This window comes from Salvia miltiorrhiza, chromosome 6 (genome assembly GCF_028751815.1).
Source record: "Salvia miltiorrhiza cultivar Shanhuang (shh) chromosome 6, IMPLAD_Smil_shh, whole genome shotgun sequence".
In the NCBI taxonomy this organism is placed as follows: Eukaryota; Viridiplantae; Streptophyta; class Magnoliopsida; order Lamiales; family Lamiaceae; genus Salvia; species Salvia miltiorrhiza.
The window spans coordinates 13,269,206-13,292,093 of NC_080392.1; the positions used below are offsets into that span (position 1 = coordinate 13,269,206).

The 22,888-nt window shown below is 34.7% G+C and overlaps 2 protein-coding genes across 5 annotated transcripts; one reads left to right on the forward strand and one right to left on the reverse strand.

Annotated features, from left to right (window-relative positions):
• The first annotated feature begins 115 nt into the window (after window positions 1-115).
• On the forward strand, window positions 116-6,574 carry LOC130990516 (uncharacterized). Its single transcript, XM_057914745.1, has 2 exons — window positions 116-339; window positions 5,830-6,574. The coding sequence occupies exons 1-2, from the start codon at window positions 116-118 to the stop codon at window positions 6,572-6,574; spliced, it is 969 nt and encodes a 322-aa protein (XP_057770728.1).
• A 2,595-nt stretch (window positions 6,575-9,169) lies between these two features.
• On the reverse strand, window positions 9,170-15,115 carry LOC130988757 (FACT complex subunit SSRP1). Of its 4 annotated transcripts, XM_057912707.1 has the most exons (16): window positions 15,023-15,115; window positions 13,671-13,856; window positions 13,098-13,203; window positions 12,370-12,506; window positions 12,108-12,191; window positions 11,951-12,045; window positions 11,771-11,879; window positions 11,440-11,526; window positions 11,279-11,371; window positions 10,989-11,186; window positions 10,764-10,909; window positions 10,535-10,673; window positions 10,353-10,451; window positions 10,092-10,274; window positions 9,932-10,010; window positions 9,170-9,442 (listed from the first exon to the last, which is right to left on the reverse strand). In XM_057912707.1, exons 1-16 carry the CDS (start codon window positions 15,113-15,115, stop codon window positions 9,309-9,311), a joined length of 1,968 nt encoding a protein of 655 aa, XP_057768690.1. In that variant the 3' UTR covers window positions 9,170-9,308. The 4 variants fall into 4 exon arrangements, with proteins under 4 accessions (XP_057768690.1, XP_057768692.1, XP_057768694.1 ...); XM_057912709.1 differs by lacking the exon at window positions 15,023-15,115 and having other exon boundaries at window positions 13,063-13,203; window positions 13,671-13,714; XM_057912711.1 differs by lacking the exons at window positions 13,671-13,856; window positions 15,023-15,115 and adding an exon at window positions 13,461-13,661.
• Between the last annotated feature and the right edge of the window lie 7,773 nt (window positions 15,116-22,888).

Genomic DNA, 22,888 nt, shown 5'->3' on the forward strand with positions numbered 1-22,888 from the left:
GCCACAAGCCCGGCGACCGGCGTCCCCTGCACCAAAGTTGCTATGCGTTGCTCCCTTGTTTAGCTGCTGTCTGTTTGCTTTTCTGGCTCTTGCTGCAGGAGTTTTTTGGTACCACATGACTTCTCCGGGAGGTCTGAATCTCCCAATAGTTTCGAACAACTTTGCCTGCAATAATTCCCCGATGAATGACTACACAAAGACTGGTGCGGGCTTGGCTGGCGGTAACGGAGCAGATTCTGCTTTTGTGGAGGAACGAGAAGTTGCTATACCCAACGCCACAGCTATCTCAAACCCTAATGATTCGGATGTGGGGGCTGATAACATGCCCAAATCCAAATCGTATGCTGATATCACGATGAACAGGCCACCGAGACGTCCCGACCTACCTGCTCATCGGTTTCACTCATTACGTCCCACCAAAGAGGGAGAGTGACAAACATGGTTTTCGTACCTCAATATCGCATGAATTGTTGTCATTTTCCCCCATGAATTGATTGCTAATATGTGTTTGTATCCCAATTTTGAGTTTTGTTGAGTTTTAATTCCTTGGTGTAGTTTTGGAGTGATTTCAGGGAAAATCAAGAATTAATTGGAGGATTTTGAAGACATGAGATCGAAGTACGTCTCGAGAGGAATCCGTGAGCGCAAACGGCGACCAAATCTGAGTCCGGACGAGGGAGAACGGAGCAAAACGAGCGGACTGTGCAAAACGCCCAGTACCCCGCGGTCACCACCCGCGGCCGCGGGGTAAGACCGCGGGTCAGCTGTTCCCGACTCAGGAGACACCCGCGGTCACCACCCGCGGCCGCGGGGCGGGACCGCGGGTCCCCTGAGCATCCCCCACGTTTGAAGGCCGCGGACGCGGGCCGTGACCGCGGGAAAAGGGCGGGGCTCCCCCAAATGGACCCCAAACGCGATTTTAGCCTCAAAACTCCATTTTTCTTTTTTTTTCCCCATTCATTCACATCACACACCCACTCCATCTTCCCCAATTCTCTCCAATTCCAAACCCTAGCCTCCATTCTCTACCATTTTTTCTCTCTTCCACACACAAAAACAACACCAAAATCAAATAAAGAAGGGGAAGACTTGGAAAGGAGCTCATCAAGACTACATGATTGAAGATCAAGATTATAGGATTTGTCTATGAATCTCTATCTCTCTATATCTTTATTTATGTTTTCTTATGACTTGAGATTTGCTTTTATTATGAATATGCTTGGCTAAAATCTCTTATCTTAGGGATTAGATTAGATGGATTTGTAATGGATTGATTTCTTTGTTCAATATATATCTTGATTGTGCTTATTGTTATCTTTTCAAGTCCTAGATTTATCTCTTGTATGATTGGTTGGCCACCTTTTGTGCATTTCTAATTTGTGATTTGAATCGGGAGAGGATAATTACAATAGATTAGGAGTTTGATACATATCATCTCAATAAACCGGGAGGTTGAGAGGTGGGTGAGGGCTTGTTGATCTTTTGTGCTCTTGGGAGTTATAGGTTAGAAATTGACCGGGGACGGCAATTATGACCCGTAATCTACTGTTTTAGTTGTCCGGGAGGGGGCTAAAACTAGTGGGGAGATCGCCCTAGATAAGTAGGCCATATCAAGATTAATATTGCTTTAGATTGAAGTTCATTACGATCCATCGAAATCTAGTCCCTAGGATAACTTTCCTTCGAGTCATTCCCCAATTTATTAACTAAGTTTATCTTGTTGTTATTTTATTTACTTGCTTTATTTAGCTTTGTTTTAGTTCTCAATATCTCTTCAACTTTGGTTGTCTAAATAGATTGAAAACAACTTATTAATAGTATTTAGAAGTTTGAATTCACCAATCCTTGTGGGATACGACCTTGCTTCCCTTATATTGCAACTACACCGTATACTTGCGGCGTGGTGAAAATAATTGCGAACAAGTTTTTGGCGCCGTTGCCGGGGATTGGTTGAGTTTTTACTTTTGATATTGTGAAAAGTTGTTTTTATCTAATTTAGATATTGTTTTTATGTTTGTTTATTTATATGTTTATTTGTTTTTGTTAGAGAAAATTGCTCCACAACCGTAAAAGCGGCACCAAAAATGGATGATGGAAGGAATGAGTTGGTTGAGCAACTTCAACTACAATTGGCGTTGATGCAACTTAAGTTGCGTGTTTTGGAAGCCAAAAGAAATTGTAGGCAACCAATGATCCAAAAAGCCTTCCTACCAACACCTTCCTATGGTGACTTTTATGACATGGGGTGCAATGCCATGGAGTGGCAATCACCATTGGAGTATGAGGACCATTTCAATAGTTGGAATTATGAAATTTCTTATTCCACTCAAGAAGGCTTCCAAGGGGGAAATCGATACTATCAAGAGGAGAAATCAAATTCAAAAGACGATCTCCTTCAATGCTTCATAGCTACACAAGCTTGGATAGAAAAAAGTCTAGCAAAATCGGAGGTTATGCTAGAAGAGCAAAGAAGGTCTTTGGCTACCACTATGGAAAATCAAAAGCGAATTGATGATTTGTGCATGGCCATTAGCCTTCAAAATGGAACCTTGTATGAGGAACCAATGCCAATGCTAAGTGAAGAGCCTCAAGAAGTTGAAGAAGAGTATGAAGAAGATGAGGATCAATTCTCCAAACCCCTTGAAGTCGAGAGCCCAACTTTTCCGACACAACCTCTACAATTTCAAAAAGATGAAGATTTCACAAGCTTTAAAGAAAGCAAAGTCAAAAATTTTGTCGATCCTTACCTCGCCACAGGCGATTCTATGAAGGCTTGCTTCTTTCACTTTTATTTATCTTCATCTTTTGATTTTCACTTTGATTTGTCTAATAAGGAATTGTTTGAGTGTGGTGGTACTCTAGATGGTGAACGAGATTACCATGACGCCCGGGATGTCTCAAGAATTGCAAAGCCACCATATTTTTGGGTCGCGGTGGATGGAGCATGCAAATTTGATGAGAAATGGCCACCGCCTAAGCCTCCACCTCGTTTGTGAGTACGAGACAAGTAACCATTTTGTCCTTCATCCAAACTTATTTCTCCTTTGTGTGAAATAAGTTTGGGGGGAGGGTGAAGATGGGTTACTTATCTCGTTTATCCGTTGTTTATTTATTTAGTTAGTTTAGTTTTCGAATAATGAGATTTTGTCTCTGTTTTTGAGCTTTTCCTTGTCTTTTGTTTTTGAGCTTGATTGTTGAAAAACATGAGTTGGATGAAATGTGTGTTGGGCTTATGATATGAATGTTGCTTTTGAAAAGAAATTGTGTGTATCACTTGTGGATTATGCATGAAAAGTTTGAACTTGTGACAAGTGAGTTAAATGTTTTGCCTCCAAGAACTTGATAATGAGCTTGTAAGATTTGAGCCATTGATTGTCATATTATCACAATCTCATTTTGTTCTTGAGTGTAAATCGATTGAGCATGTATGTTGGTCTCTAGAACTTGCCATGAGTCCTCTCTTGAAAATAAAAGTAGATGTGTTGTTAATATTGAAGTGATTTAAGGCCATCTTTGTTAGCCACTTGACCCCAATTGTGCCAAATTCTCATATGATCCTAGTTTACTCCTTTTGTGCCTTGTAGCCTTTCTTTGAATGAACCAATGATAAAGGGGTAGAACTTAGAGTGTTAGTGGTTGCTTTGATGAAGAAAAAAGTTTGGGAAATGATTGAAATTGCTTATCAAGCTTTGATTGTGTGAAAATCACTAATCCCCTATGAGCTCAAAAAGAAAAAGAAATGAAAATGAATGTGAATAAAAGAGCATAAAGGGGAGTGATTTGCCTTTTGAATCATAGCCATGATAGATATCACTAAGGATGAAAAGATGAAATGTAGGGATTTTGGTTTTTGATTGATAAGAGAAATGGTGAAGTTGATTTGTTCATTGTGATTGATAGATTGTGGGATGAGTCACTTTGCCTAAAAAAACTACTCACCTTACCAAAGAGCCCTCATTACAACCCAATGAAAGCCCTTTTTGATCTCTATTTATAACACATTGAAGCATAGAGAGTTAGGACAAATGGCAAGCCTATGGTAGATTGCATGCATTGTTTCGAATTGAGTGTAAACACGTCCATTCTAAACACTTGAGAGTCGAGTGCATCATTGAAACATTCACCTTGTGAGGATTCAAGCTTGGAGGCTATAATGTTGAACTTACTATCACTTGTGACTTCTTGAAATGCATATCTACTTGTGATACACTAGTGAAATATTTTGAAAAAATTGAAGCCCTTGAAATGACACCAATTCATTCTCACATGTTTGTTATCTTTTATTTCTCTTCTCTTTGTTGTTTGGGGACAAACAACGCTTTAAGTTTGGGGGGGTTGACAAACATGGTTTTCGTACCTCAATATCGCATGAATTGTTGTCATTTTCCCCCATGAATTGATTGCTAATATGTGTTTGTATCCCAATTTTGAGTTTTGTTGAGTTTTAATTCCTTGGTGTAGTTTTGGAGTGATTTCAGGGAAAATCAAGAATTAATTGGAGGATTTTGAAGACATGAGATCGAAGTACGTCTCGAGAGGAATCCGTGAGCGCAAACGGCGACCAAATCTGAGTCCGGACGAGGGAGAACGGAGCAAAACGAGCGGACTGTGCAAAACGCCCAGTACCCCGCGGTCACCACCCGCGGCCGCGGGGTAAGACCGCGGGTCAGCTGTTCCCGACTCAGGAGACACCCGCGGTCACCACCCGCGGCCGCGGGGCGGGACCGCGGGTCCCCTGAGCATCCCCCACGTTTGAAGGCCGCGGACGCGGGCCGTGACCGCGGGAAAAGGGCGGGGCTCCCCCAAATGGACCCCAAACGCGATTTTAGCCTCAAAACTCCATTTTTCTTTTTTTTTCCCCATTCATTCACATCACACACCCACTCCATCTTCCCCAATTCTCTCCAATTCCAAACCCTAGCCTCCATTCTCTACCATTTTTTCTCTCTTCCACACACAAAAACAACACCAAAATCAAATAAAGAAGGGGAAGACTTGGAAAGGAGCTCATCAAGACTACATGATTGAAGATCAAGATTATAGGATTTGTCTATGAATCTCTATCTCTCTATATCTTTATTTATGTTTTCTTATGACTTGAGATTTGCTTTTATTATGAATATGCTTGGCTAAAATCTCTTATCTTAGGGATTAGATTAGATGGATTTGTAATGGATTGATTTCTTTGTTCAATATATATCTTGATTGTGCTTATTGTTATCTTTTCAAGTCCTAGATTTATCTCTTGTATGATTGGTTGGCCACCTTTTGTGCATTTCTAATTTGTGATTTGAATCGGGAGAGGATAATTACAATAGATTAGGAGTTTGATACATATCATCTCAATAAACCGGGAGGTTGAGAGGTGGGTGAGGGCTTGTTGATCTTTTGTGCTCTTGGGAGTTATAGGTTAGAAATTGACCGGGGACGGCAATTATGACCCGTAATCTACTGTTTTAGTCGTCCGGGAGGGGGCTAAAACTAGTGGGGAGATCGCCCTAGATAAGTAGGCCATATCAAGATTAATATTGCTTTAGATTGAAGTTCATTACGATCCATCGAAATCTAGTCCCTAGGATAACTTTCCTTCGAGTCATTCCCCAATTTATTAACTAAGTTTATCTTGTTGTTATTTTATTTACTTGCTTTATTTAGCTTTGTTTTAGTTCTCAATATCTCTTCAACTTTGGTTGTCTAAATAGATTGAAAACAACTTATTAATAGTATTTAGAAGTTTGAATTCACCAATCCTTGTGGGATACGACCTTGCTTCCCTTATATTGCAACTACACCGTATACTTGCGGCGTGGTGAAAATAATTGCGAACAGAGAGCAGTTCTCCTTAAAAGTTCCACAGCACCTATATGCGCAAGAAGTCAGTAAGGAATTCTCTCATGCTATTATTGGTCGTCTTTTCCTTCGTAAAGGAGACAAACCTCAACCTGCATTGCTCCTCAAGGCAGAACTTCACAAAATTTGGAAATTAGAATCTGAGTGGCAACTTATTCCTCTTGGGAAAGGGTATTATACGCTGGTTTTCCGGACTCCTGAAGACAAAACTCGTGCTAAAGCCAAGCCGGTCTGGGAATTATCTTGTGGTCATGTACGTCTTCGAGAATGGTCCAAACACTTTGATCCATTTAAAGAGAATTCTTCCATGGCGAATGTATGGGTGAGGATACATTATTTGCCAATTGAGTATTGGCATCCTGAGATTCTAGCCGGGATTGGGCGGTACATTGGTCATCCTATTAAAATTGACGGAGCCTCGGCCCGTCGTGATTTTGGGCAGTTCGCGCGCCTTCTTATTGAGTTAGATATGTCCAAATCCTTTCCTACTACTCTCTTAATTGATAACGATTCTTTTTCGTTCTATGTTGAATTCACGTATGAGAATTTACCTTACTATTGCTCAAAATGTAAACTTACAGGACATCCCATCGAAAAGTGTCGGAAAATCTCCGTTAAGAAGACGGTTGTGGAAGAGGATGTTCAAGATAGAAGTCAAATGCCTTTGGTTAAAAATGGGAAACAGTGGCAACCTATCTCTGGTGATGCTAGAGACGAGAGATAACATGAGCAGGAGACAGCCAAGGGAGATAAAAATTTGCATTACATAATACTTCCAGAACATAAATTACATGATAAATATATAGGAAAACTATTTATTATAATTTTTATATCATTTCAATTTTATGTAATTTTATTTTATACTCTTTTTTTTATATTTATGATTTTGCATACTTATGTTATCATGAAGGATAAATGACAATAAAATATAGTTTTAATATATATTGAGAAAGGAAACTAAACATAAATAAGGATTTTACAAAAATTAATACCATGAAAAATATTTAAGGATGGAAAATAAATTAGTGGATTTTGAAAATAGCCACTTTGGAATAGTAAAAATAAAAATTGTCCACTAAAATAAAAAATATAAAAAATTGTCACACTTACCATTTTACTCTTCACATAAAAAATTTAAAAAATCCACGAATTTACAACCAAGTTGGTTGTGAATTCGAGTTTTAAAGTTTGAATTCATAATTAGAATTAGTGTTAGTCGTGAATTCAAGCTTGTTATGAATCTTGATTCAAGCAAGAATCCAAAACTCATTCAAACAACTCACCAAACACACTCAAACACTGATCACTTATCGAAATTGAAGAATAAAAATTTGAATGCTAAAATGATAACACAATCAAGACACAAGAATTTTTACGTGGTTCTATTTCAGAGGATCTACATCCACGAAAGCACAGCTACAAATGATTTCACTAAGAATAAAGAAGAATACATATTACACTTCAACAATAAAAGAAGAAAACTCACAGCTCTCAAGCTAACTTCTAGCTACTGTTTTACTAGTTTTCTCTTCTTCTTTTTTTCAGTCGAAGAAACTAACTACTGGCTTGAACTCCACGCAGCTCGCAAGAATTAGCTGCTTGAACCGAAATCTGTTATAACAGATTTCCAGCTTTCCTTATCTATTTGCAAAGAACTCCTCCAGCTTTAGATATTTTCACTTAAGCCCCTGTTACGTGAATGAATATGAAGTCACCTTTTAACAAAGATAAAACTTGAATTCACAACTAGAAATATTGTTAGTCGTGAATTCAAGATTTAAAACTCAAATTCACGACTATCATTATTTCTAGTTGTGAATTCGAACTTTAAAACTCGATTTCACAACTAACACTAGCAATTCAATTGTGAATTCATCAAACTGGTTGTGAATTCTAGTTTTAAAACTCGAATTCACAACCAAAACAACTAGTTGCAAATTCGAGCTTTTAAATTCGAATTCGCAACCAACACTAACGATTAAGTTGTGAATTTATCGAGTTGATTGTGAATTCTAGTTTTAGTTTTGAATTCAAGAACATTAAGTTGTTAATTCATAGATTTGATTGTGAATTTAAGAACATTAAGTTGTGAATTCATAGATTTAATCGTGAATTCAAGAACATTAATCAATTATCCAAAATCTGTTTCTCTTTAAATTGATCAAATAGTGGGTGTGTTTGCCTTGAGGTATAAGGGAGAGATAAGCTACATTTACCACCTTATACTTCGTTTTGCTTTGATGTATAAAAATAATTTGGGCAGGCTGTATAATTTTTCGGGCAGCCCATTATCCCTTGGAAAATGGATAATTTTAATTATACCTAAGAGAGGGTGGTTTAATTTTATACCACCTTATAAGGAGTGAATAAATATATTATCCTTCAAACCAAATAAGATATAACAAATGTGGTCTTCACTTTAAGTGATAAATTTATACCTCATTATATTATCTCTCCATTTAGAGGGATAAAAAGCAAACACACCCTAAGAAAGTATTTAGGGGAATACAACTCAAGCGAGCGAGGGAAGGGGAAGGACCCCAGAAATGCACACTCAACACCTCACAAAAGAGTAGCATCCAAAAACTATCCAAGAAAAATCTGATCATCAACGAATAAAGAATTTGAAAGACACAGTGACAGTGTTGTATGACAGTATGTAAGAAACCGCATTCTTTAGCTCGTTTGCACATCTCCTTTCAGCCCTGCTGATTGCAGTCATGGCTTAAGCATGGGCGAATCACCACTTCCAGGTAACATTTTAAAACTAAACGACGGCAGTATTATTGAAACTCAATTTGGCTTTATAATTCGAATGAGTCTAATACATGAATATTGCGATGGACCCTCAATACACACATACACCACATATATAAAGTGAACTAATTGAATGCCCATTTTGGCAATAAAGAAATTTTTTTTGGCAGAGATAGAGAGAGCGCTTTTTAGACTGTGGAAGCCATTGAATCGAATGCTAGGAGAGAGATAAAATGAAAAAAAGAGTAATTTTTAAATTTTAATGATGGGGATAAATTTGTATTTTTACACAAAAATTGGCCAATTTTAAAAAAAATTATTTGATAGGCTAATTTTTAAATTTATTATAGGAAAGTGGCCAATTCCATATATTAAATCAAAATAAATTCAACAAATAAAACAATACAAAAAATATAAAGTGAATTTTGTGGGTACTATTCAGTATTCAGCAGCCCATATTTTTTTGTGGTAGCAGGGGGCGGTGGAGAAGATACGGCTATACGCCACTCCACAAACGTAAAAGGTTTGTTGCGTGATCAAGAGCTTGAGGAACAAAAACACATAATTCCGAAGACATATATTAATCAACTAGCTTTATATTATCAAAATAGCATTTCTATATTAATTCCGAAGACATATGTATCCAATGTTGGTAAAAACAGAAAAATAAATACATGTATAAGCTATATAAGTTAGCAAAGCTAATGTTTGAAGTAATTAGAGGTGCGAGGGGCATCTACATTAGTGGTTTGCGGATTTCTATAGTCAGCGATCTCATCGCTATAACGTATCTTGTCTGCTCGAGCTTTAGCTTCATACGGACATTTCTCCTCACCTGCACAATAAATATCCACCACCATCATCACCCTAAATATATATTCTTGCAATTTTATCACCAACACTTATTTAATAGTTTTGAATAATTATAAGCTCCGACAACTTAGCTTGGAAAGCTAATAGATTATAACAACTTATAAGTTGCCAATGTTTGAAGAATTGAAACGACATATATAAAATTGAAAGGGTATATATTGGAAAATAAAAACTACATATATAGTAATGTTATTTTTATAAATTGATTGTTGCTTATAAAATAAGTTGAGGTTATTCTTTAGGATGCTTAATTAATTATAAGCTATTAAACTTATTTTTAAGCTTATATATTTTATAAGCTTATTTTACCAAATACTTTTTCAAATAAATTCGGGCAAACACTGAAACGCGGAAACGCCCTTTCATTCTTGTGTTTCATTGGATTAGACTATAGTATAACATCATGACAAGTCAATATATAGAAATAGAGGTGTAGTTTAATTCATCACACCTGTCATTTTATTCCATCTTTCACCTAGAACTTTGCCCACTTCTGTAAAGGAGATTCCAGGATGAGTTTTCTTGAGATTCTGGCAAGAAAATTTGAATTGGGATAACTATAATTGATACAAAATCTTGAATAAAGTTTATTGAAGAAATGTGATAGAAACCTCTCTTTCAGTTTGACAGAAGAACATGAAGGCACTGATTGCCCTCTTTGGTGCATTTGGATCCTTTTTCTTCTTTTGTTTCTTCTTCTTGGATCCCTCGTCTTCACCCTCTTTAGCTTTTTTCTTACTTGATGATGCCTTGGGAAGGGAAGGTTCTTTTTTGGGTTTCTTTTTGGTTGGTGCCTGAATCATCATCATCGATTCATATGTGGGATATTATACGATTCATGTAGCAAGGAGTAGCCAAAGTAGAAAGTTTACCTCTTTTTCGTCTCCACTTTTACTGGCATCGGATTCCCCTTCCCCAGAATCATCTGTTGGGGAGCCTTCATCATATTTGTCAGCAACAAAGTCCTCGTCCTGCAACCAAATTGATTATGGCTTCTGTTTAGTTGCAGATCATGAAGAAGAATCGAAAACAATTAATTAATGTGTAACATCACCTCCTCATCACTGATTGCTTCATTTTTTATCCTCTCAAGATGTGGGTCAACAGCATCATCATCAGCATGATGAAGAACATCTGCAACGCCATCTGTTGCCTGAGTTGTTGGCAAATTCATCAGCTTCAGCCCTTTATTTCTGCAACACATATATACCAACCAATTCATGTTTCAGATTTAATTAATCACTCCTCAAATTAAACAAGTCCAAGAGCATGCAAGTACTAACTGGACGAATTCAAAGAGCTTATGGTACTCATTTCTCTGAATGTTTCGGAAAAGGTGCTCCTGCTCGGTCTTAAGTCTAATCAGAAAATCAAAATAATGCATATTTGAACCTCCAGCAGTGTGCCTCTCAAATTCCACATATTCCACCTGAAAAACACCTATATATATATATGAGTATGATATATAAAGATGAATTCAAGTAGTTAGGATTTATTTGTATACTGGCCTCCTCGTGGAGAATGAGCGTAGGCGGCTTGGGTAAGAAGAAGAAGCTTTTTTCAAGAGGATAAAGAACTCCATCTTCAGCTTTAAGGGACGACTTCACAGCATAACCATCTTGGCTACTACGGAATTTCCCTGGTCTTGTCACCTTGGCACCCGACAGACCACGCAGAATTGCCACAAAGATCTCATGTCCGAGTCCCTATTTTTTCAATATAATTAAACATCTTAGTCCATACTATTTTTATCTATCTAGACTACAACTAACCCAACTTGTAATGTGTGATTGATTACCTTATGTGCAAGCTCTAGTTTGTCCTTGTATTTGGCATTATAAAGGTCTTCACTCATTGACAGGGCTGCATCCATCACAGCATCTGTCTCAAACTAGAAAACCAAAATGTAAGTACCACACTATATTTAATAGTAATAAAGAAATCTAAACAAGTGAATACCTGCATCACAATATGTGGATACAAAGTTTGCCCCTTCCGAATTGGTGGGTCTAGAGTTACAACCACAAAGGTATGCGGCTGGTTAGACTGCACTAATATCACAAATCGATCAACCATCATCATCAAATCAAATATTACATGTGACATGAATTGAAGATAAAAGGAGGGAAAAGGGGTTGCTCGAGAAAAACTTTCTTCCTGTTGTGGTGAAAAATATGTTTTCCATCAACTAGAACTCACTCTTCAACCAAACAAATATGTAGAAAGCTTGCTAAACAAAAATGTAGAAAGCATCCACAAGAAAACTTTAAGAAAGAGGAAAGTGCAGAACCTTTGGCAACCAGAAAACACGAACAACACTGCTATACTGAATTTTGAAGTCATTGGCTTGTCCTTGTAGGCGCAAAAAGGAGAGATGAAGTTCAATATTGTATCGCCCACTGATTTAGAAGACGAAGCAATGTCAGAAATGATGTAACTCTAATAATTATTTGTTTGAAAACATACATACCGAGGAGTGAGTATAGCAATTCCATCGAAAGTAATAACGGCTTCTTCACCTCCCGCTCCAACATCTGCCATTGAAACAATCTTGTCCCGGAACACCTACAAGAATATATTCTTGACTAGTCCTTTCAAGGTGATCAAGTTCCACTTGAAACCATTACCTGAGCTGGAGGGCAGCTTTCATCACCAACAAATTGAGTGTTCGAATTCGGGATGTGAAAACTTATTTCCATTAAAGAATCTTTCTGCAAAAACTCATTAGTAACTTCACAAATTTCCAACTCTTTGCCACTTAAACTTGGCACACTATCTATATATATTTATTTGTATTTAAATATTATTTAATCAAATATCATAATTTTGTATTTATATTTAAATATAATCAAATCCAAATAACTTATCTATATACAGAGCGATTATTACCTCATTGGCCCCAGTAGTGTCATCTACATGAAACTCTAACATGACATCATTTTTTCCTTGAAGTTGGGTTTGTGCAACATCTGCTAGGGAAACCTCAAATGCTTGTTTAGCTCCCACAAGGAAAGTAAGCATATTTCCTGAGAAACAAACAACATATATAGGCTCAAATTTGACACACTAAGCACATGCATAAATATATGGGCTTGGACAACTTGTTCTAGAAAACAAACATATTGCATAGAATGGAAACCTCCATTATTTTATAAAATGGTATTTGGGGAGTTTATAAGTTTATTGAAACAACCTATAATTAAGTTGTTTAGAAGTTTACACACAATTTCTTTATAAGAGTTTGACAAACATAAGATACTAAACAACTTATAAGTGGTGGAAATAATTAAGCTCTAATAATTTATAAGCTTCAACAATAGTAAGTTCCTCAACTCTATTTTTTTTATGATCTTATAAGCAACAATGAATTTATAAAAATAATCAAATATGATTTGTTATTTTTAACACATATCATGAAAATTTCATCTCTCCTCCATTTTATCTCATAAACTTACAATTCTTTTTTTTTAATTTATAAGTTTAATCATCCAAACACGTTTATAATTTATAAGTTTTTTGTTAAATTACATCTTATAAACTATTGGAATTTATAAACTATCTAAAATAAGCTCAGCCAAATACCTTGTTCAGATGCAGTATAGAAGGAGGGTAGTTACCATTTAAATCAACTTCCCCCCAGTTTTTTCCACTGACAGAAAACTGCTTCTCCTCTGGTGTTTTCCCATAGTTGGATTGGAAAAATGCAGTCAGGCCGGTAGCATCCTGACGCCAGACATCCATGAGAAATATAAGATTGAGGATTTCAAAAATTAAAAATCAATCTAAAGAAACTGAAAACATGATATTATCCTTATGCACTTGAAACAACTTAATTATGTCCTAAGAAGTTACATAGACACATGAGGAGGACAATGAAGTTGACGCAGAACTCAAGTTGGGATGTTTATAACTTTCACTGGCTTCTACCTTTTTTAATTCGTTTGAGAAAATGTGATCCACAAATATATACTCCATATTACCTCATGACCAAAAACTGAAGGTATTTGAGACTATCTGAGATTGAATTGGTGTAAGATTATTTAAGATTGATTTTGTCATAACTAATTCCATGTGACACTCTCTCAAGACTAAATGTATACGGGGATCAGTCCATCCAACTGAACAGATATCATAAGACTAAACCACCAAATTGAATATCCAAGAAAGAGAGATGAGGAGAAGCTAGCTACTTGGTCCCTGAAGCCAGTGAACTTATAATAAAGGCCATCTTTTGTCCGAACTCCAAGTTGATTTGTTCGAGGAATCTTCATCCAGGTAAGCCCTATCAAATCACTTTTATCAACTTCCACTGTCTTCCCGCCGCCCTGCTTTTTCCATACTATTCCACCTGAATGTACCTTAAGTTGCCCTGCATTCTGCATTTTTAATTTGTGGCACAAGATTATACTACTTTTTATTATTATCAGAAAGCAATAAAGCATATAACTCTTCAAAACATAAAAAAAAAAAAACAAAGGAAATATCTACTCTTCACTCAAATGTATATAAATAATAACCCACCAAATCTTGTCTATTAGTCTTCCACCTCCCATACATTTATTATAGGGTTACTTGCTTCAAATACACAAACCTTCCATCCAACACGTGTAGGTGTTGCTCTTACCTTTAAAATATACTCTCTACGTATCCGAAGAGTATATGCAACTTTTTCATTTGAAACGTCTCCCAAAAAACTTTCATTTTCCATTTTTCAACATCACTCCATTCACAATGAAGTAGTACTCTTTTTCACTCACACACGTGCCACCAACAGTGGCGCGTATATGTCGAAGACGGATGGAGTATCAATTAGTGAATTAGAACTTAATTCAATATAACACGTGGTATTTGAGTTTTAAAGATAAGAATGTCATCATAGCCCTTTATTCATATAATATTATACACGTGTACTCCCAAGTAGCCACGTTGAAGTCACATCAGCTTTGATATGGCATGCAAGCTGGTTAAAATCATGAGAAAATTGCAATAAAAATCCAATTCTCGACAAGTACCCATAAGATATGATCCCATTTCTTTCAAAGGATTCGGGCATAAAATTTATATAATTGGAGAACAATTGAAATAAGTGGAAAGCTTGAATCGTCTAAATTCAGATCCAAAATAAAACTCAAAACACTTTTATTAGCATCCTCTTATTGGATTCACGACGACTCTGCACTTGCAATATTAAGAAAATAAGAGTTGCGGTTCAACAAACTATAAAAAAAACTATAGCTTTTGGGGTACAAAGGTGGCATCTGATTCAATAGAAAGCATAGAAAATTTCTTTGAACCACCAAACTGAAGAACAGGACCAAATTCTGTTCATCACCTCACATAATTATAATTTCAAACTTTCCAAACTCAACGGATGGAATCATGATGAAATCTAACAAATCCACAACACACAAAGATTAATCTTTAATTTCAAGGGGTTCCGATCAAAACAAATAAGCAATGCATGACAAAAATCTGATCCGGAGATGGATTAGGTTTGGAAGATCGGTTCAAGAAATATATGAGAATGTGGAAAAGCACATACAGTTCCAGCGCGGCCACTGAGAGCGATGCTGTTGAAGAGGAGCTCCGCCATACAAGAAACTGAATCTGGAATGGAGGAGTAATGAACGATCATATTTATTAGTGGGAACAATTAACTAAATACTCTAAATAGAAAAATAAAAGAAATTTTAAATGATTTTTTCAAGCCACTTTTTATTAAACAAATTACTCCCTCCGTCTCACCAAGAGTGGCCTATTTTGATAAATGAAAAAAAATTAATCCTTAAAAAAAGGGGTTATTGCCGGAAAATACATGTAGTTTGTCAATTTTCTGGTTTATAACATAACCTTATAATTTGACCAAAAAATATAGTACTAATTTTCAATTTAATCGCAATTATAACATGACTTTATAGTTTGACCAGAAAATACACCAAGTTTCAATTTTTAATCTCAATTATAACATGACCTTATCTAGATTATTGTTCATCATAGATGTATTAATATTTATTGTAACTTCATATTAAAATATTGTTAATTGATTGATTTATTTTAATAAAAATTAAGTTAGATGATTAATTATTTTATATTAATTGTTTCATAATATATATTTATATATCAAGATATTATATTGATGGTTTAAAAAACATAAACACACACACACACACACACACACACACACACACACATATATATATATAGGGTGCGGTTATAGTGAGAACCACAATTATCGTGAGAACATAAGAACCAATAAAATTACTGCATCTGCTATACAAATTAATGCATCCGCTATTAAATTTAATGCATCCGAAAAAAATAATTTTTTTGCTCCCTTCAGGATTCGAATCCAGCACCTGCTTCCATCCACCAAGATGATGCATCCACCGTAGATCTTGATGATCGAATGTCTTAAAATGGTTCTCCGTTCTTATTTTATTAGTGGTTCTTATTTGAACCTCTCCCTATATATATATATATATATATATATATATATATTTCCACATTTTCAACACACAAAATGCATATATATAAATTTGATTTTAATATTCTATTAATATATTACATCTATAATAATTATTTATCTATTTAAATTATGAAATTATAAAATATTAGGACCAATAAATAATTTAGGTATATATGTAATAGGACCTATGTTGAAATTATTTGCATATAGATTATATTCATCAAATATATATATATATATATATATATATATATGTATATATAGTATATGGTGATGACACTCATGTTTTCATGGTTATTAATGTTCATATGATGTTAATTTTATAGGAAATTGTGTGTTGGATGATTGTTTTGTGCTTATATTGCTTTATCTTGTGAAACATGATTCTTGCTCGAACTTTGAAGGAATTTACAGGATTATTGAGTTCGATTTTGGAAAAACAGTCTGAAATAGAAGTTGTAGTTCGTCTCGAGAGGAGTTCGTAAGCGTAAACGGATTGCAAATTGGAGTTCGGACGAGGGAATATGACCGAAACAAGAAAGTCGCGCGTAGCAGTGGCGAGCGCCAGATGAAGAAGGATTTTTGCACCAACGCCGGCGACCGCCGGCCAGACCGCCGGAAAATCGGCGATGGCGGCGATCCAGCCGGCGACCGCCGAGAAGGTCGCCGGAAAGTGCCTATTTTTGGCCTAGAACGCAGCGGTCGCCGCCGAGGCCGCCGCGGGTTCGGAAATTTGATATTTTAGGCGTTTTCTGTGTTATTTTCGAGTTCAAACTCTGTATTTTACCCTGACACTATATATAGGTCTTCTTTTGACCTATTTAGGATCCCAACTTTAGTTTTTCAGTTTTATAGCTTTATATTATTATTGCTTTTCAGTTTTAGAGCTTGGATCGGATTTCTGCAAGGATTGAAGATTCAAGATTGTTCACGAGTTTTATTTAATTCAGTTTTTACAATTGCGTTCTTTTTAATTATGTTTCGGTTTTATTTCATTATGTCTGGCTAGGTTTTTAATCTGATTCTAGGGTTTGTAAATAGTTAATTAAATCCATGTGATTAATTTGTTAATACCTATTTGCCTTGCAGTTTATGATTCATAATTCCTGGTGCTTGAATTCTTGTGAATTATCTGGCCAATAGTTTGCATGTTTAGCTATTCAGTTTGAGACCTAGCGGAGATAACTGTTTAGCGGATTCAGGAATGTATGATATGATCTTAATCTTGAGACCTAGCGGAGATAGGTGGATTATAGGGAGCTATTCTTATGTGCTTTTGGGAGTTAGTAGATTTTCTTGAGACCTAGCGGAGATAGAAAATTTACTAATCTACGATCGTTGCTGCTCTAGCGAGAGTAATTGATTAAATAAGTGATCTATCATCATAACTGGATTAAACTGGTAAATAGGATTAATAGATTGATTATGTGCGTTTGGTTAATGAATTTACTTCCCTATGATTAGTCGTTTTATTATTTGATTTTTCTACCTGAATTTTGTTTGCTGGTCCTAAATTAAGTTTTTATTAAAACCTTTTAATCTGTTTGCTTCACCTAAATATTACTAGAGTTTTCTTAGGATTATTTAAGGTGATTCGTTATAATAGTCCATGTGGATACGATATTCTGCTTACTGTTTTCGTGCTACAATTACACTGTTTAGTTGTTGTTTTGTCTCTAGTAAAAATAGTGATCATATGGTGAGATTAAAAAATTAAAAATATTTAATGCTAAATTATACTAAATTAATTATAAAGTCATGATATAATTACAATTAAATTGAAAATTGGTTTATTTTCTGGTCAAGCTACAAAGTCATGTTATAATTGCAATTAAATTAAAAATTTGTGTATTTTCTGGTCAAATTATAAGATCATGTTATAAACCAGAAAATTGATCGAGGTATTCCGTTCAATTTTGGTAACATGGTGTTCTTAATTGTTAGTAAGGCTATCAGTAAGATCGGAGAAACAAACATTCTCCTATTCAATTCACTAATTTTCTCTCTTCTCAAATCACAGGGCTCTACCGATGATGGTACCGTTGTTCCCTCACCTGATCCCGAGCTTCTCATATTTACCCGCATCTTCACCAACAACAAGGTGCAAGATCTGCCTTACGATCCTATGGCTATTGAAGGATCAGGTGACTCTCATGCGGATGATGATGCTGAAGGTGACTCCCCTGGTGCTGATAAAGACACAATTGTGTTGGATGATGTGAACAAGTGTTTGTTGCCTTAAAGACCGAAGTGGCGGCCCTTGCGGCCCAAATTCAAACCTCTGCTGCCGCTCTTATTCGCATCATTAATGCTGTCGAGGCCTACTTCTTCATGTGTGGAGTTTCTTTTGCAACAATCACTGCGTATGTGTTGTGTGTTGGGGTTTTAATTAAGGAGAGTTAGAATGGGCTTGGGCCCTAGGATTTCTATAATTTTGGGCTCCAATTTATTTAAACAGTTGGGCCTAATTCTATTTATTTTATGGGCTGCATTTGCATATATATTTTACAAAGGATATTATTAAATTGAGTAATTTCAAACGTAGCCTCCAATTTTATCACTATAGCCACTTATTTAAAAAAATAATAAAAATAATTATAATTATACTATTATACCCTTATAACCTCCATTTAAAATTTATAATAAATTAATCTGAAAGAATAATATGTACAATATTTTCACAAATAATCATATAACCCCATCCTTATCTAATATTAATGATATTAATAAATAACTTTAATAACTCCATTAACATAGCCTCCAACTAAAAAAAAACGTGATTGTTGCAAAAGAAACTCCACACATGAAGAAGAAAGTAAGAACAAAGTTAAATTTGATCTCATTTCCCTAATTAAAACCCCAGGTTCTTTCTGCATAAAGCTGTGATGAAGGAACACAAAATTAAACGAAGAAGTCACCAAAAGGCAAAGTAACAAACAAATTGAGAAAGGAAACCTCATTGATTTATTTGGTGGCTTCTACGCTTATCTGGAAATATGGCCTTAAAAACCTTGGGATTATCCTCCAAATAATCATCAAATGAAGCCAGTGCATTTCAAAATTCAAAATTCATCAAACGAATATAGTGAGAGTGAGAGAGAGAAGCAGGTGCGTTTAGCCCAGAAATTTCAGAGAGAGGGACGTCAGTCGAAATTTTTGAAGAGTGAGTAGATGGATTGATTACTTGAGCTTGTATCATCAACAGCCTCAGCTGTTTAGCAACAACGTATTGGCATTTGTATTCAGTCTATAGCATATGTTCTACTCTTTTTTTTTGCATTAACTTATTAAGTTTTTCATAAATTTATTATAAATTTTAAATGGGGCTATAGGGGTAAAATAGTATATTAATAATTATTTTTAATATTTTCTAAAAATAAGACGCTATAGTGATAAAATTGGAGGTTGTGTTTAAAATCACCCTATTAAATTTTGTATTTGGATTTGCATTATTGATTTGAACTTAGTTTTAATTAAGTATTGAGCCCAAATCTTATTATAAGAAAAACTCTTTTATAATTTATTAGATCAATGATTTTTTAAATGGTTTTATGATAATAAATTCTTAAGATTTAAACTATTATTATTATTATTATTTTAAAGTTCAATTAGGCCCTTATATTTTATTATTTGAATTTATCTGACAAGGACATGGATTTTAATTTGAATTTTCAGAATTACCTTTCAGAGCTCAAGTTTCAGGTGTGGGATTTATTTCAGTACATGATGTGGTTAATTTTTGTCCATTTTAATATTATATGTTTACCATATGTGTTATGAATTACATTAATCGTTAGGGGCTTGTAAATAGGGTCCAGGACGGAAAGGTCCTTGGATTGCCACAATGCGATTAAATATTACAGGGTTGCAACCATTATATTGAGGATGTCGGGGCCCGTAAATAGGGTCGGGGCCCGTAAATAGGGTCCGGGACTTTAAAGTCCTTGGATTGCTACAGTGCGAATATTGAGGATATGTATGAAATGACCGTATGTGTTACCGTTTTATTAACTTGGACAATGATTGCATATGTTCCCACACTGAGTGTACCCTGTATGCTCATCTCATATTTAACATTTTCAGGTTTTAAAGGTCGGAGGCACGTGGAAGGTCGAATGGCGAGTCAAATATTTTGAATTTAGCTATACTTAAAGATGTTATGTTGAGTAAAGTGTTTTAAATAAAATATTTATTTTTTCATTTTCACATTAAATATTTATTTATAGTCATGATTTTCCGTATGCGTATTCATTTAAATTTAAATTGGATTTGGGTGTCACACATTTTATCCTTACGGATGTTTTATCTATGAGGACTATTTAATCATTTTTATCTTCCTATTATATTTTGTATCTTTCTCTATAGTTTCCTTAGATTATACAATAAAGGGGGGGGGGGGGGAGCAGTTTTCAAAGTAGTGGGCATCGGCGGTTATGGAGATCATGGAGATGACTACCAAAGAAAGTTAATTCAACTCAATGCAACTGATGCTCCATGAAGTCCACGATCAGTGGAACGCCTATATATACTAGAGAAGACCTCATTTACGAGGTTATGCAATTAAAGATTCAAAACCCTTGCTGCAAATTCAAGAGCTCCTCCAAATTCATCATTATGCCTGCCTGTGTTAGCAACTCCATCTTTTGACATATGTGTTGTGAGTTCTGACAGATTGTGGAATCTGTGTGATTGGAACAACACAAGTGTAGGTAGTTTTATTTTGATTATTCTTAGAGTAATCATGTTTTTGTTATAAGAATATCTTAAGCAGATTTACGTCTATAAAGTTGTTCTTTTTAATTTGTTATGATTGTAAATGTGTATTTAGCCTAGGATAGATTCAAGGATCTATAAGGTTAGAATATAAGAGATTGACTATGTTGTAAACTGTAATATTTTTATCATAGTTATTTACCGTCATTACGACAACCGCAGATTTATCAATTATCAACATTGATAAATCTGCACAAACCATTTGTGACCTATCTTTTATTTTCCACTATTTGTTGTTTACTATGTTAGTAACGCTTGTGATGACACATGAATTCATAACTTATGTTTATAAGTTTGTATTTACGAAATTTGTAGTTTTATGACAAACATTGCTTTGTAGTAAATTTAGGCACTAAATTTCTTTCAAATAATATAATGTAAGCACATGAATTAAAGTGGTGATTTGAATGTATTATTAAATTTAATATAAATAAAAAATAAAGTGTAATTTAAAATTTTATATAATATAAATAATTATAAATGAAAGAAAATTACATTTTTTTGAAATAATGAGATTTGAAGACACATATAATATAATTATTCTTCTATAATATAAGAGTTATTCAAGATTTATTCAAGGAAATCTTTTCATCAACCAACTTTTGGAGTTGCAAGTATTAACTATTGAGGTGGTCTTTGGTATAACTGTGTGTATCGTACAATAGGACTGATCCGCACCCAGATCATGACCTGCATTCTGACCCAAATCGTGTAAATGACACTATTTCGGTTATACAAATGACACTGTCTGTAATTGACACTATTCTGTTATATAAATGACATTGCGTATAAATGAAACTATAACATTGTATATAACACTATATATAACTGATACTATTCAGAAATATCGATGACACTTCTTGTAAATGACGCTATAATATTTTAAATGACACTTTAATATTTTAAAATATTAAAATATCATTTATATAATCGAATAGTGTCAATTATAAATAGTGTTATTTGTACAATCGAATAGCATCATTTACATGATCTGGATCAAAATTCAGGTTCGAATCAAAATATAAATCAGAATTTAAATGCGAGTTAATCCAATTATACGGTACATCCGATTATATCCAAAATTTTGTATTGATTATTAAGGATTCTTTGTGACAAATGAAGTTCACGAAATCAAGTTCTTGGTGTCTGTATCCGCCCGCAATACTACTGCTAATGCGTACCGTCCAACCAACTCCCACTTGCCTGCCACTAAATAACATGTGTTCAAAAAATTGGTATCCAATTATTAATATTCAATTGAAAATATTGGATCACCGAAAGTAAGATGAAATTAGGTTTCCCCAATTCCGCCGAGATGATAGTTACGTTCTTCTTTCAAATTAATACTAAGAAAATATTAATACTCTCCTCTCCTTATAAGAAAATATCATAATTTCACAATCAATTCAATCACAATCACTCATTTTTACTTAATACATTCTTTATTACTTTCTCCGTCTCAACGAAGTTGAATCGTATTTCTTTTCGGATCATCCCAATAAAATTGAGTTGTTTCCTTTTTAAAAAAAATTTAAGCTATTTTTTTTATTCATTTTCTCTTTCATTTTATTTTTTCTTTCACTTTTTCATTGTATTTCTTTTACTAAATACTATCTTCTTAAATCACGTGCCTAAAAGAAACGCCTTATGTTCACTGAGACGAAGAGAATAATATTTTTCTAAAATTTATATATCATCTTCAAACATATTGTTAATATTTGACAAGCAACTCATTTTCACTCTCCTATGGGAGGGGGAGTATTATTCAACAATTCCACTGATGTATTCTTCTTCGATCATCCAAAATAAAAATCAACCACGAGAGCCTCTTGATAAATGAGAACCATAACACTTTTAGTTTTATAATGACTGGCTTCCCTTCTTGATGACGTGGCTGTACCACCAAATGACTAATGTTTATTTTATATTCATTGTTGATTGTCTTCAAATTTAAATAATGTATAATTGACAACGCAAGCGGTAGTATCATGTCATCAAATAAAGATACCATGTCTACTTGTGTGCCATTATCTCTAATTTATATATAAAAAAAATTACGTACTGGACTTGTTCCAAAACAAAAACTTTATATATATTCACCCATAATAGAAAAGGACCACATGATAGGCAAAAATATATAATAAGATAGTCCTCCGTGCAATATATGGT